This window comes from Tasmannia lanceolata, unplaced genomic scaffold, assembly GCF_043159265.1.
Source record: "Tasmannia lanceolata isolate RefF3 unplaced genomic scaffold, GAP_Taslan_0.1 ptg000005l, whole genome shotgun sequence".
Taxonomy (NCBI): Eukaryota; Viridiplantae; Streptophyta; class Magnoliopsida; order Canellales; family Winteraceae; genus Tasmannia; species Tasmannia lanceolata.
This window is the reverse complement of record NW_027518682.1, coordinates 290,795-303,708: the sequence shown is the minus strand read 5'-3', so window position 1 is coordinate 303,708 and position 12,914 is coordinate 290,795. Positions and strand designations below refer to the sequence as shown.

General features: G+C 39.5%; 1 protein-coding gene across 8 annotated transcripts; it reads right to left on the bottom strand.

The window, feature by feature from the left end:
* Nucleotides 1–1,603: 1,603 nt before the first annotated feature.
* Nucleotides 1,604–12,914, bottom strand: LOC143876969 (zinc knuckle (CCHC-type) family protein). Of its 8 annotated transcripts, XR_013250499.1 has the most exons (9): nucleotides 12,587–12,914; nucleotides 12,454–12,516; nucleotides 11,462–11,613; nucleotides 11,178–11,300; nucleotides 8,819–9,020; nucleotides 7,180–7,294; nucleotides 6,762–7,092; nucleotides 4,864–4,923; nucleotides 4,271–4,500 (listed from the first exon to the last, which is right to left on the bottom strand). XR_013250499.1 is itself a non-coding variant. In XM_077378648.1 (8 exons), exons 1-7 carry the CDS (start codon nucleotides 12,800–12,802, stop codon nucleotides 6,791–6,793), a joined length of 1,173 nt encoding a protein of 390 aa, XP_077234763.1. In that variant the 5' UTR covers nucleotides 12,803–12,914; the 3' UTR covers nucleotides 1,604–2,073; nucleotides 6,762–6,790. The 8 variants fall into 8 exon arrangements, 7 of the variants coding, with proteins under 7 accessions (XP_077234763.1, XP_077234766.1, XP_077234761.1 ...); XM_077378648.1 differs by lacking the exons at nucleotides 4,271–4,500; nucleotides 4,864–4,923 and adding an exon at nucleotides 1,604–2,073; XM_077378651.1 differs by lacking the exons at nucleotides 4,271–4,500; nucleotides 4,864–4,923 and adding an exon at nucleotides 1,604–2,018.

Here is a 12,914-nt window from a genome sequence, read left to right as displayed (position 1 = left end):
GTAGCTAAGTTAGCTACACCGGTGGTGTAGCTTCACTTTCCTCATATATATATATATATATAAGTTAAGTGAAGCTACACATACGTGTAGCTAACTTAGCTACACCGACGGCTTAAAATACAGTGGGCCCACATTATTTGGGTGATCCAAACCATTCATCACATACGTGTAGCTAACTTAGGTACACTGACGGCTTAAAATACAGTGGGCCCACATTATTTGGGTGATCCAAACCATTCATTTGATAGGGCCTCACATTGATAGGGTGTGCCCAAAAAATCAGCTCTATTGGATGATCTCAACCCTTCAAACTATGGAGGCAAACATGGACAGATTTCTGAAGGTTTTTACACGTCCATTTTTGCCTCCACAAATCGTAGGGTTGCGATGATCCTATGGAGCTGATTTTTTGGGCACACCCTATCCATGTGAAGTCCCATCAAATGAATGGTTTGCATCACCCAAACAATGTGGGGCCCACTGTATTTTAAGCCGTCGGTGTAGCTAAGTTAGCTACACGTATGTGTAGCTACACTTCTCTCTCTCTCTCTCTCTCTCTCTCTCTCTCTCTCTATATATATATATATATATATATATATATATATATATATATATATATATATGAGTAAAGGGTTTCTGCGTGCAGATAAGCTTATCTGCACTCGAGTGCAAAAACAGGGGTGGGACCACATTGTTGGGGGATCCAAAGCATTCATTTGGAAGGCCCTTTCATGGATATGGTGTCCGCCAAAAATCAGCTCCATTGGATCATCTTAGGATGGGTGAAAAAATGGGCAGATTAGTGGACAAACAGTATCTGTCCATTTTCAAGTGACTATTTATATCATCTAATGAGGAACACAGTAATTATGGTGTTCTGAGTGCTTTTTTGGTTGATTGAAAATCAAGTGACGTGTGTGCGCACAGGATCATATTTCACAGTTGATTCAGTGATGGATGTCTAGGCTCAGGTGATGGTAAGGAGATGACAGTTCCTGGTGGTAGAGATGACGGATCAAGCCCCCTCTCCAAGGCTGACTGGAGTAGCTACATATCTTAATTGGCTGTGTTGATAGAGTTAGGAGGAGTCAGGACCATGATGATGTATGTATGTAATTTTCTGTTGTAGAGTGCCAATAGATGTTTGCATTGACAACAAAATAGCAAAGAAGCGAACACAAAATCTTAAAGATGGCTGGAAAACAGTTAATAGACTCTCCCTTGCTGTTTCTTAATGAGATTAGGAAGGAGAGATATAGAGTCTTGGCCGGTTGCTAAAACTATGAGATGTCTCTTGTTGTTTCTTAAAGGAGAGAGATATTTGCGTTTACTAGACCTAAGTTACATAAGATATTGTTATCGCTAATCCAAATATGGATAAAATAAGGAGTGTTACATGTAGGGAAAAGAGATGATGAAATATCTCTCCTTTAAGGGGAAAAAAACAAACAAGAAAAGAAGCATGTCTTTTGGGGAATGATATCTTCTTGCATGATAATATACGAAAGTTGACTATTTTACTGTGCTACTCTTGGCTATGCACATTAACTCTTAGGTAATCCTTTAGCATACGCTAACATTCAGACCTCCTCCAATACAAGAGTACAAAAACAATAAAATTTATATTTCTCAAATCGACATGCAAAATACAGACTTTCAAAATAACAAAAGTTAGGAATATCTGCCTTACAGCCTATATGAATAAAAACAAGACACCAATGTATGAAGATAGCTTAATCTTTTAGTTCCACCTATGTGTCAGTTCCCTGTCTTTCAATTCTCCAATTCTAAGCTCCGTGAGTAACAAAATGAGAACAGATGACCATATTAAACTGAAGTTCATTCTTGAAAAAAGACCCATCCTCACTGTCTTTAGGCCCTCTGGTGATATTTTCAGTTCGTTTGAGGCACCCCGCACCTAGTTGCAAGTTTCAAAAGTGTGCTTTTAAGGTCTCCACGCAAAAGAACCGGTATCCGCACTTTCATCTTTTGATAATTGGCTCGCCTCTTTGTTTCACCTTTTAAGTAAGCAGTTAAAAGCCAGTGTAGTATCCAAAAGGCTATAAACAGCCGCTAAGAAGAGTGAGAGTGCCATTATCAGAACAAGATTGTGTATATAACTTTCCTATGTACATACAAATGAACACTTTTTTTATAATTTTGAACTCTGAGAACGTATGAAATGTCGAACCAGCATTGACTACTCAAGGGAAATACGGAAGTAAAATCAAAAGCAAAGCAGCACTACGATCCTTCCAAATTTTTTTTTTTTTCTAAATGGTAGCACTACTATCCTTATACAAGTCGTATCCGTGCTTCAAGGAAATATCGTTTCCAATGTTCAGACACAAGCTGCATTTTTGTATCTCTATCAAGCAGCGCTGATTCACTTTTGTCATTGCAGAGAATGATTTCGAAAAAAGGAGAATGGCGTTCGGCAAATCAGACCCATTCTTCGCATCTCTCCCAATTTCAACTTTTTGAGCTTCTTTTGGAGTCGTTTTGCAGGGATTTTTTTTGGAACGAGATGCTGCTCCACTTTTCTCTTCTACATAGTTCACCAGCTCTTAAGAAAAAAAAAAAAAAAAAACAGTCCCCTAAATCGAGAAGTGTTATGTTAGGGGCCTACCTAGGTATGAGACTAGGTGTGGCCGGCCTCTTATGGACAAGTTTAAAGGGCCTAGTTTAACGTGTTCCATCAGCTCTAGAGCTTGGCGTGCGTATTGGTTAGGTACCTAACATGTTAAACAACACAACCTAATTTAGCAGGCACAGGACCATCCAAAACCCAGCATTTTAAGAGCCCCCATGACAGGTGACCGAAGAGGAAAAAAAGCAACACAGCCAGACTATTTTGTACATAGACACAATCCAACTCACATAGAGTCCATTTTCAGAAAGCAGTACTTTTGGTAATGCACGGCTGAAACACATACAACGAAGCTGATAATAAGGTGGTAGTAGGAGCTCAAAATAGGCTATAGTCCTAGTGCAAGGGAAGGTAGAAGGAGATAGTCAGGTAGTCTTAACGAAATGGTGCGACAGCAACCTTGCAATCTCCAGAAACCCAGCTCTGTCTTTCCCATCAAATATGGTCTTCAGCTTCTCGTCACAAAGAATCTCTTTCTTATTCACAGGGTTCTGCAACAACGTACACATTGCATCTATCAAAGAAATGGGAAAGCAAAATCAACTTCCGTTGTTAAATAATTCCACAAAATCACCAATTCGATTGACAGGGAAATCAAACCAGAGAAAATCACCAAGCTTTATAGCCAAATAAAAATGCAGCCATGAGAAGCTGATGCCCAAGGTTGGATTAGTCCCATTGGCATAGATAGGTAGTGTCCTCTCTTACATAGATAATATCGTGCTACAGAAAATAGATGCGTGGACCAAAACCATTGTTTCTCTTAATATCTATGGTTGTTACGATTCTAAGAAACCCCAAAATTCTTGCTCGTATCAATTCAAGAATTCATGATGGCCCAGGTGAAAATCTGGCACCGGTTGGCCCAGTAACAAGTGATGATCAGTACTCTCACAATACTGTTCTGTTAATGGATCATCTGTGCTTAAGCATCCACACCAACCACGGCAAAATCACCACTGAAAATGCTTTCAAATATCAGAGAAAATAATGCTGAAGTTATAAATTGCTCGTGATTGAATATATAACATTTTCATCATATGAATTAATCAGAAACAAACAAACAAAAAATTCTCAGCATCACCCATGTGTAAATTGCATAACTCACTCTATCTAATAGTTTATGTTCAGTAGGATTTTCAGTCTATATAATAATTTATCTTCAGTACTATTTTTGAAGCTTGGGCTTCCTGGCTGCGCAGAAATAACAATTACGTTTACTTCTCCATCAAAGGAGGGGTATCCACCCAAGCAGTAAGTTCACCAGTTCAATTCATATAAAGATTATCTCCCAGGAATCTTCATAGAGTTGAATCAACCATTTTTTTTTGTCGGTCCACCTTTTTCTCTTTGAATATTTGGTTTTTCACCTTGCAAGGTGGTGCATTTTCTGCAAAATGGAGTCGTCGCTGGATCACTTGACAGTGCACTGCCCATTTCTGTACCATATCTGGCAGGCAATCTTCAAAGGTTTCAGTATACCATGGGTGCTGCCAAGATATATAAAGACCCTATTGCAAAGCTGGAGAGATGGACCTTTTGGGGAGATCGGACATGAACCATGGCGGCTGAGCCCATTGGCACTAGTGTGGCACATTTGGAAAGAAAGAAATAACTGAATATTCGAAGAAAAAGTGAACAGTTGGGAAAATCATCTGAGACATTAAAATTCACATTCTCTTGGGTAGAAATGAGAAGGAGACACTCAAATACAATGTGGGAGAGGTGCTTAGAAAGTGACAATCGGTAGTGATGGAAAAGAAAATAAATCATACCTGATGCAGGACGATCGAAAGTTGACTGATATTTCCGTCCGATGCCAAATCTGATGGAGAGTGGGAGAAGAGATGCTGGGGTGAAAAGGGTGGGCAAAAATTAGGTTTTGGTTCCTAAAATATGTTATGAGGTTGGACAAATATTTCTACTAGGTTTAGGGTAGGTTTAGAGTGATGCAAACATATGCCGGGAAGCTTTCGAAGGATGCCGAGGTGTAGAATTACTTTTTGGGAAAAATGAAAAGGGCATAGGGCATTAATGGGTTTGAATGATGTTTCTAAGTTGGAGAAATTTTTATATGGGTATTCTAGGGGTTTTGTGTAGAAGATGAGAGGAAAATAATGGAAGAGAGATTTTCGGGTTCCTGGAAAGGTGATTTATGGGAAAAAGTAGAAAAAAAAATATGAAAGAGATAAATAGCAAGGTCGGAATCTCACCAACTAAAAATCCAAGGCATCGCACCATAGGGAAGATCAAGGTATTGCACCATCGCAAGACTAGACATCACATACACACGAGAGGAAAAAACTTCAAATCTTTTCATTCATCATAACATAACATAACATAGCATAATATCTTTACAATATAGAGATTTTATATGGTGTAAGGGCTTACAACAATACGGTAGAGGTACCACCCTTGATATTTGATCCAACAGCAGCTCACTTTTTGAGGAGCTGCTGTTGGATCAGATATCAAGGATGGTACTTAGGCCGTACAAAGGCCTTATTGTTGTAAGCCCTTGCACCATATAATTTCTCTACAATATATAAGAAGAAAGAAGAGAACTAGAAAGTTCTAAACCCTAAAAGAAAGGGATCTGATATTTTCACCCCCTCTGCAGTAAGCATTCGCCCCCCTTATAACGTGAACAGTGGGCAACTTTAACGCTTTTTGACGTCAAATCACGTTAAAAGGGGGGCCGAATGCGTATTGCAGGGGGTGAAAATATCATCACCCGAAAGAAAACTTAACACTTTTGGACCAAAATACCCTTTCGCATGCTTCCTACTTGAAAATCTCGCAATACACATGTGGGGCCTATTTAAAACATAAATAACTCAAAGAACTTAAGTTATTTTGATGTAAAAGACTAAAATACCATTACTATAACTTAAAGGACTTAAAAGACACCTAAAACACACTTAAAAAATAAAATATGGCCCTACGATGGTCCCCATCAATACCATTGCACCAAAATGATCACCGCCACCAGTAGGTTAGCTGAAATTTAACATTGATGGAAGCTCCATAGAAAACCCAGGGTGAGCGGGAATTGTGGGTATTATTCGCGACTCAAATGGGAGATGAGTGATGTCATTTTCTGGAGCAGCTAGATTTTATGACGCTAATGAGACGGAAGACAAAGCGTCGCTCTTGGGGCTTTAGATGGTACGCCAAGAGGGGGCGTGGCCCCTTTTGGTAGAAGGTATACCTTGGAATAATTTTTCATGGTGACCAAACATGGCCTAAAAGCTTGAAAATAAGCGTGGAGAAATAAAAACAATTAAATTCCTTAAAAAACAAAAAAAAAGAAAAAGAAAAAAAGAACAACCAAAAGGTAATAAATGAAGGGCTGTGATAAGTCCCTCCCAATTGCCCCCCCACCCCCAAAAAACAACAATCACTCTTTTATTGATATTTGTGTCCTTTACAGATTGCAAATTCACTAGTCTCTCTTTTATTTTCTTGCTATTTCTCTTAACCTTCATCTCCGCCACCACAGCCACCTTCGTCTCTTTTCCACCTTGTCTCTTTTTCGTACATCTCTTGCAGGATATCTACCATGGAGGCATGTAGTCGAGCTTGGAATCAAAGGGACGGGCAATCGATTAGTCATAGTCAATGGATGGGGAGGCGTAGGGAGTTTCTGGAGATCGGAGAATCCAATTATCAGCATCCCATGAGGCCATGTCGTCGGCATAACCACCACAATAGAGATTAGAAGCAGAGAAATTGAAGGGAAACGACATTGCCGGAAGGAAGGAGAGCCAGTGGATGGATAGGTTTGCAAAAACTGGCGTTTTGGGACAGGGTTTGAACTTGCTAAAACCGGCAGTTGTGTTGGGGCAGCTCGAACATGTACGCTTATGGTTGTGGGATGACAGCCTTTTGGAGAGAGAGAGAGAGAGAGAGAGAGAGAGAGAGATTACCGGTTGTGGGCTTCACAACCAGTAAAAGGGGCTAAATACCAGTAAAGGGGGTGGATGGGAATATTTTGGGGCGAATTTATCAGCCCCCTAATAAATGAATCATAGGTGTAAGAGAATACAGTATTCACCATATCCATATTTGTGTTGATAAACTGTTTAAAAATGTACATGAAGTAACCAACCTCTATTTGGACCCGGATGTTGAATTGGTTCAAGGATGCTGGTGTCTGCTTCTTCTTCGATACCGATCAGACTCCGAGATATCAGACATACTCAAATCAGAGTGACGTCGTTTCTTTTTCGTGTGCTTCTTCTTCTTCTTCAACCTTTTCCTTTCCCTATCACCATTAGAGTCTGACGGTGATAGTGACCGGGTCTTGCTATGAACATTGGAATCATTACCAGGTGTCGATGACCTGTGTTTGTGCTTACTTTTACTTCTAGAATGCTTCCTAGGTTTGTTGGCTGAGAAAGTGGTCAGCAGATCAGGAATGTTGCCACCGTTCAGGAATCCTGTGTTGGGAAAGAAAGATGCAACATCTCTGAGCCAAGCAAACAAGAAATTTAAGTAATTATTTTATTTCCATGAGACAAGCTTACCTCCATATTCATCAAATATATCCTCTGCAACTATCTGCTGATTGGGATCATCTGGTTTGAAGCCGCCACGAGGAGGACTCATACCTGGTTTCTGCTTCAGCTCCCACTTCAAAGGCTGCAAATGAGCACAAATCAGGATGCAGCCAAAATCATTCACATTGGAAATTTCATAAAGGAACCATTAATGCTAGACTACGGTATAAAGCTATTAAACTCGGCCAACATGAATGCAATTGGGCAAGTGCAGACTGGGGAGTATAGAATGTCCATAGGGATTTTGGGGAATATATAATGGTTATAGGTATTTGGTTCGTGCAATTTGCCCCAAAATTCAACATATGAGAAGATCGGCCAATGAGGTTGCAGATGGCTTAGCAAAGAGGGGGGTGAATCTGTCTACAGTTGAGGTTGTTCAAAATATCCATCATGAATATGGTGTTAGATAGCAGATTGCTAGCATCTCTGACAGCTCTTTTGGTTTTTTATTGTATTTTCGTAGCTGTGTTAGTTGATTCCTTATGTATTTATGTAGTAGACGATCACATGGTCTGCTCTTCTTTTCGGGACGGCTTGTCCCCCTCACTTTGTAACTTGATCTCTGCTTTAATGGAATGAAAACTGTTACTTTTCCCAAAAAAAATAATAGTTATAGGGATTTTCTTTGTTTCACAAAAAAGTTTCCTGCATAAAGAGAGAGGGTCATATGAGAGGAAGAAAAATCTATAGCAGTGAACTCTGTCCATAGTTACAACGTCATACAACATTCTATGCTCCTCCAGTTGAGTAGCTTGGGCTAGGAGATTGTTTTAAAAAAAATATATATATATAACTTCAAAAAAACATGTGCAACAGCTAGTTTGCAGGTGTACAAATCAAATTCAAAGTGTAAAACTTAACACATTTTATCTTCTTCAATAGCAACCAAAAACACGCTACCCACTTCGGCCTTCTACAGTTACCTAGGTGGCAAGTAATCTTAGACAGTTTATCATGGCTTCTCCATTGTTCTAGAGCTTAACCAGTACTTGTGTGTGTACCATTCCCCCAAAAAAAAAACAACCAGTACTTGTGTATGTTTACTAGTGAATATTGTTTATCCTGGAAGTTGGAAATTGGTAGTTTAAAGGATGGTTTTAAATTTCGGCCGAAACGTTTCGGTGGAAAACGAAACGAAATTCCCAGTGAGTCGGAAAAGTACCAAACTTCGCTGAAACGTTTCGGAAATTTCAGCCGAAATGTTTCGTTTCGGTAAAATTTCGGTGAAAAGTTTCGGTGAAGTACAAAATTTCACCCTAAATTTCAGAAATTTCGGTGAAACGTTTCGGAAATTTCCGAAATTGTGAAATTTGGGTGAAATTTTTACAAGATTTTGTACCGAAACCAAAACCGAAACTGAGATTTAAAACCTTGGTTTAAAGAACTCTATTTGGAGAAAAGAAATGGTATACTTCATAAATTGATGGATAGCTGACTTGCTACCAACCATTGATCAATCCAATACACATATTCATGGGAAAAGATACTATCACTGACAAAAAGTTCTTGAGCTTGTCAGTTAGATCTAAAGATCTTTACACATTGAGCTTTGAGGGTCGATTAACTAATGAATTTCACGCATGCCGATGAGGGTAGAACATACCTCAACAGTTTCAATGTGTGCCATGATAGCTGTCAAGGGATCATCTCTCTTCAATCGACTTTCCTCATTTGGCATTATTGCATCTTTCAATGGACATTCACGATCACCACTTTGGTGACCATATGTTCCACATCTAACACATTTCACATTACGAACTTCGACTCCAAATGGTTTTACCCTTGCAGGCAGACCTGTCTCCAGTCTACAACACATCGCCAATATCATGAACATCACATGTAATAGCTACAATGCAATCATGGTAACGAAAAAACTGAAAGAAGCTAAGATAGAGAGTTCCAATGACTGCAAACTATGCAAGTTCTAGCTTAAAGCCTCGATGTAATGGCGGATTTCTGTTTGCATTAGTAAGAGAACTTGATTATTGCAACTTCAAGGGCTAAGGTATAAAAAAAGAAAAAAAAAGACATGTCGCAGATATGCATAAAGGTAAAGCCTTGTTATAAGCCATGTTATAAGGATTTTTTTTTTTTGGGAATGGTATGTTGTAAGGCTTGTTGCAAACAAATCACTGTTGCAAACAACACATTGCCAATATCATACGGTTGCCTAGGATTTAAGGCTCCACTGGAAGTTTTATTTGTTGCTTTCTCACTTTTCTCCCTAGCACCTAGAGTGTTTGGCTGTGTTTGCTTTGTTCACATTTAGGGACCCCCTACAAAGAAACTTGATCCCAAGGCGTTGAAATGTGTGCTCTTGAGATGCTAAGTGACAAAGAAGGAGGGGAGGGGGGGTACATATGTTACCATCCTCCCACTAGGAAGAACTATGTGAGCATGTTTTTAAATTCGTACACTACTTCTCTACTACAAAGATTACTCTTCAGGGGGAGAGAGAATGTGGAGGTGAAGAGTCGTCTTCTTTAACTCAATTGGTACCTGAATTTGATTTTTTTCCATGGACTGGAGGACAGGAGGACAGGAGGAAACAAGGGAATGTGAAGATCTAGGCAGGCAACAATGAGTTTCAAGTCTATTCTTGAAGGCTAAAGAAGAAGACCACTACTACTCACAATCCCTGTCAATTGGACTCGTCAACTACAATTTGTCACCCAGGTAACGAGACCAACCTTGTATCCACTCCTATTCCTGATTCTTATCTCATTATCTCTCGCCTTCCTATCATGCTTTTGTATTCTTTTTTTTTAATGAAAATGGTAGCCAATTTTATTGCAAACGATGAAGACCGAGATGGTCGATGTACAGAGATGAAAGAAACAAAAGAGAACAAAGCTAATCCCTACAAAAAGGGAGATAAAGTCAAGGTGGAAGAGAGTGAAATAGAGCCAAAGTTTGCTTAGTCACACCATCTCCAGCAAGCCCATCCGCCACCATTTTGGTGGATCGCCGAACGTGTTGGAATACCACAGAAGAATATCCCATCCAATTAAACATCTCATCAAACACCCTAACAAATCTCCAAGGATGCTTCTCCGATCTATTTAGCCAACGGATCACGTTCAAAAAGTCCCCTTCTACCACCACATTGTCTAGGCAATCTCTTGCCAATATCTTTAATCCTTGGTAGACTGCATGCACCTCTGCTTCCAAGGTGTCCGCCAACCTTAACTATAATATTTATTCATTAGCTTTACCCATATTCCCCTTTTATGAATCTTTCTCCGCAACCTAAACCATAATATTTCCTCATTCCATTTTCCCTTACGACTCACCCTGAACCTATCACCATATCATTCATATATCTTGCCAGATACCTTTTGGGCTGTAGTTAGACTTTTTATGCAATAGATCTGATTTTCTTTGTTGGCGTCCATTGAGATCTGATTTCTTTGATTGATTAGCTAGTTTTTCCTTATATTAGAATTTATTGTTTCTGTTTTGTTTGTTAGACGTAGATTGAGATCTGATTTGTTTGATTGCTTAGCTAGTTTTTCCTTTTATTAGAATTTCTTGTTTCCATTTTACTTTGATGAATCTCTATTGAAGACTATTTTTTAAAGGCTCAGGATCATTATGAAATTACTAGTTGCCAATTGATAATTATGTGACATTTATTTCATTGTGGGAATTTTTGTAACTAAGAAACTGAAGGAGAAACCTTATGTTTCTCCTAAGTTCCCAGAAATGAGTCAGGAACCTTAAGTTTGTACCAAAAAGTTACACTGCTGCTAAATATGTATTGACACTGCTTATTTGTGTTTCTTGAACACCTAGATATTGGTTGTTTGTGAATCTAATATCTCAACAGTTGCTTTGTCTCCTAAGCATTTAGTACATTCATGGCTATTTATAATTCATCTTTTACTATCTGGCTAAGCTAATTGCATAAAATACAGGTTACTTTTACTAATAAATATTCAAAGCATTTAGTTTAAACATACCGTGGAGCATTTTTCAGAACCTCGAATTCCTCTTCTGTCGGTAAAGCACGACCAAAAACATCTTTTGGCCTGGGTTTCTTTTTATATTCACCTGAATGTTCCTTAACAGTCACATTTTCTGGCCTACAAGAACAAAAATGAAAAATCATCTATTATGTATGGACGGGAACTAGAAAGTTGGAAAAAATCTCAAACTGGCCCATTTTGAAGTCAATAATCACCGCACAAACATGACACTAAAGCTTGGAGGACACTTATCAGAGGGAAAAGAGAATCTACAGTACATTGCAGTATGAACACCATCTGTAGGGCCTTGAGAAGCACTGCTTGGATCCATTTTTTTTCTTTCATCTGCAATCTCTGCAGCTTTGGCACTCTCCGCATTATAACCAGGTGGGCGGACATACATAAAGCTCACTGCTTTCATCATTTCCACCTACACGTTTGAAGTGCAGAAGTAAAATACGAGCATAGAAAAGATTAAAGAGGGATGCTAGACTCACAGGAGCCCTTGTAGAAAAGGGCTACAAGGGCGGCTCCATTGGATACACGTCATCTCCTTCTAACATTATCAGTGCCATCATAAATGCACTCAGGATGACGTGGATCCAATGGAGCCGCCCTTGTAGCCCTTTTCTACAAGGGCTTCCTGTGAGTTTAGAATCCCTGGAGATTAAAACACTACGCAAATTGAGAGGTAGGGGGGTAAGATTCAGATAGCAATCAGGGAGGGGTAACATCTATAGGATTTAGAAGCGTAAACTTTATCAGGTTTCCTAGCAGACAGCAGATGATTCAGATAGTGGATGGAACGAGTGAAGAAAGAAGGCAATATTTTTGCGAGTAAAGGATAGATAAATGTTGAACAATATGAAGAAGCACATAAAGATGATATGGTATGGTTCCACACATACATAGGAAGGTAATGAGAAGAAAAGCCAGTTTGAACAATGTTAGAGGTAAGGAACAATTAGCAGTTTAGGGAATCAACTAAAACAACAGAAGTGCCAATACAAATGCATCTTAGTGGAGAAGGGACAATAATACAGTGTGTAATTGAACTGGATTGGAGCTGGCAAAAGAAATGGAGAAGATACATGTTGTGTGAGTGAGATAATGTATCGCAACTGAATCTTCTTGTTTTGAATTCAGGATAGTGTAAAAAATTCCCAATTATACAATGGAATGGTTTAATCTTATTGAAGACGACAAATCTTTCTTTGAGGGATGAAACCCTAATTCATTGGAAATGAGATAGAAGGAAATTGATAATTACCTTCTCCTTCTCTTTGTTGGAGATGAGAGAGGTCTGTCGGAAGAAGTCCTGCTCCTGGGCAAACTGCGAATTAAAGGAATGAGAAATAGTGAAGAGATAATAAAAAAAAGGAGGGAGGGAAGGAAAGGGTTACCTCTCTTGCAACTTCTTGGGATCGGCGGAGGCGTTGGGCGTCGGTCTGTTCGGCGATCCACTTACGGCGCTGGTTGGGATAGGACAAGGGGTGCCATGGCTTCTGATTCAGGTACGAATGGCTCCACGCTGTCCCCGCCTTGCTCTTGTACTCCACCTCACCTTTCTCCGACAATCGTTTTCTCAGCCCCATACCCCCTCCTTCCTCCTCCTCCATCCTCTCCTCTCCTCTCCTCAAAAACACCTTCAATCAACCCCACCAGCCTTCTTCTTTTCAATCACGCCCGCAGATAACCCCTCGTAACGTCCCAACCCCTTCCCTGTCCCAA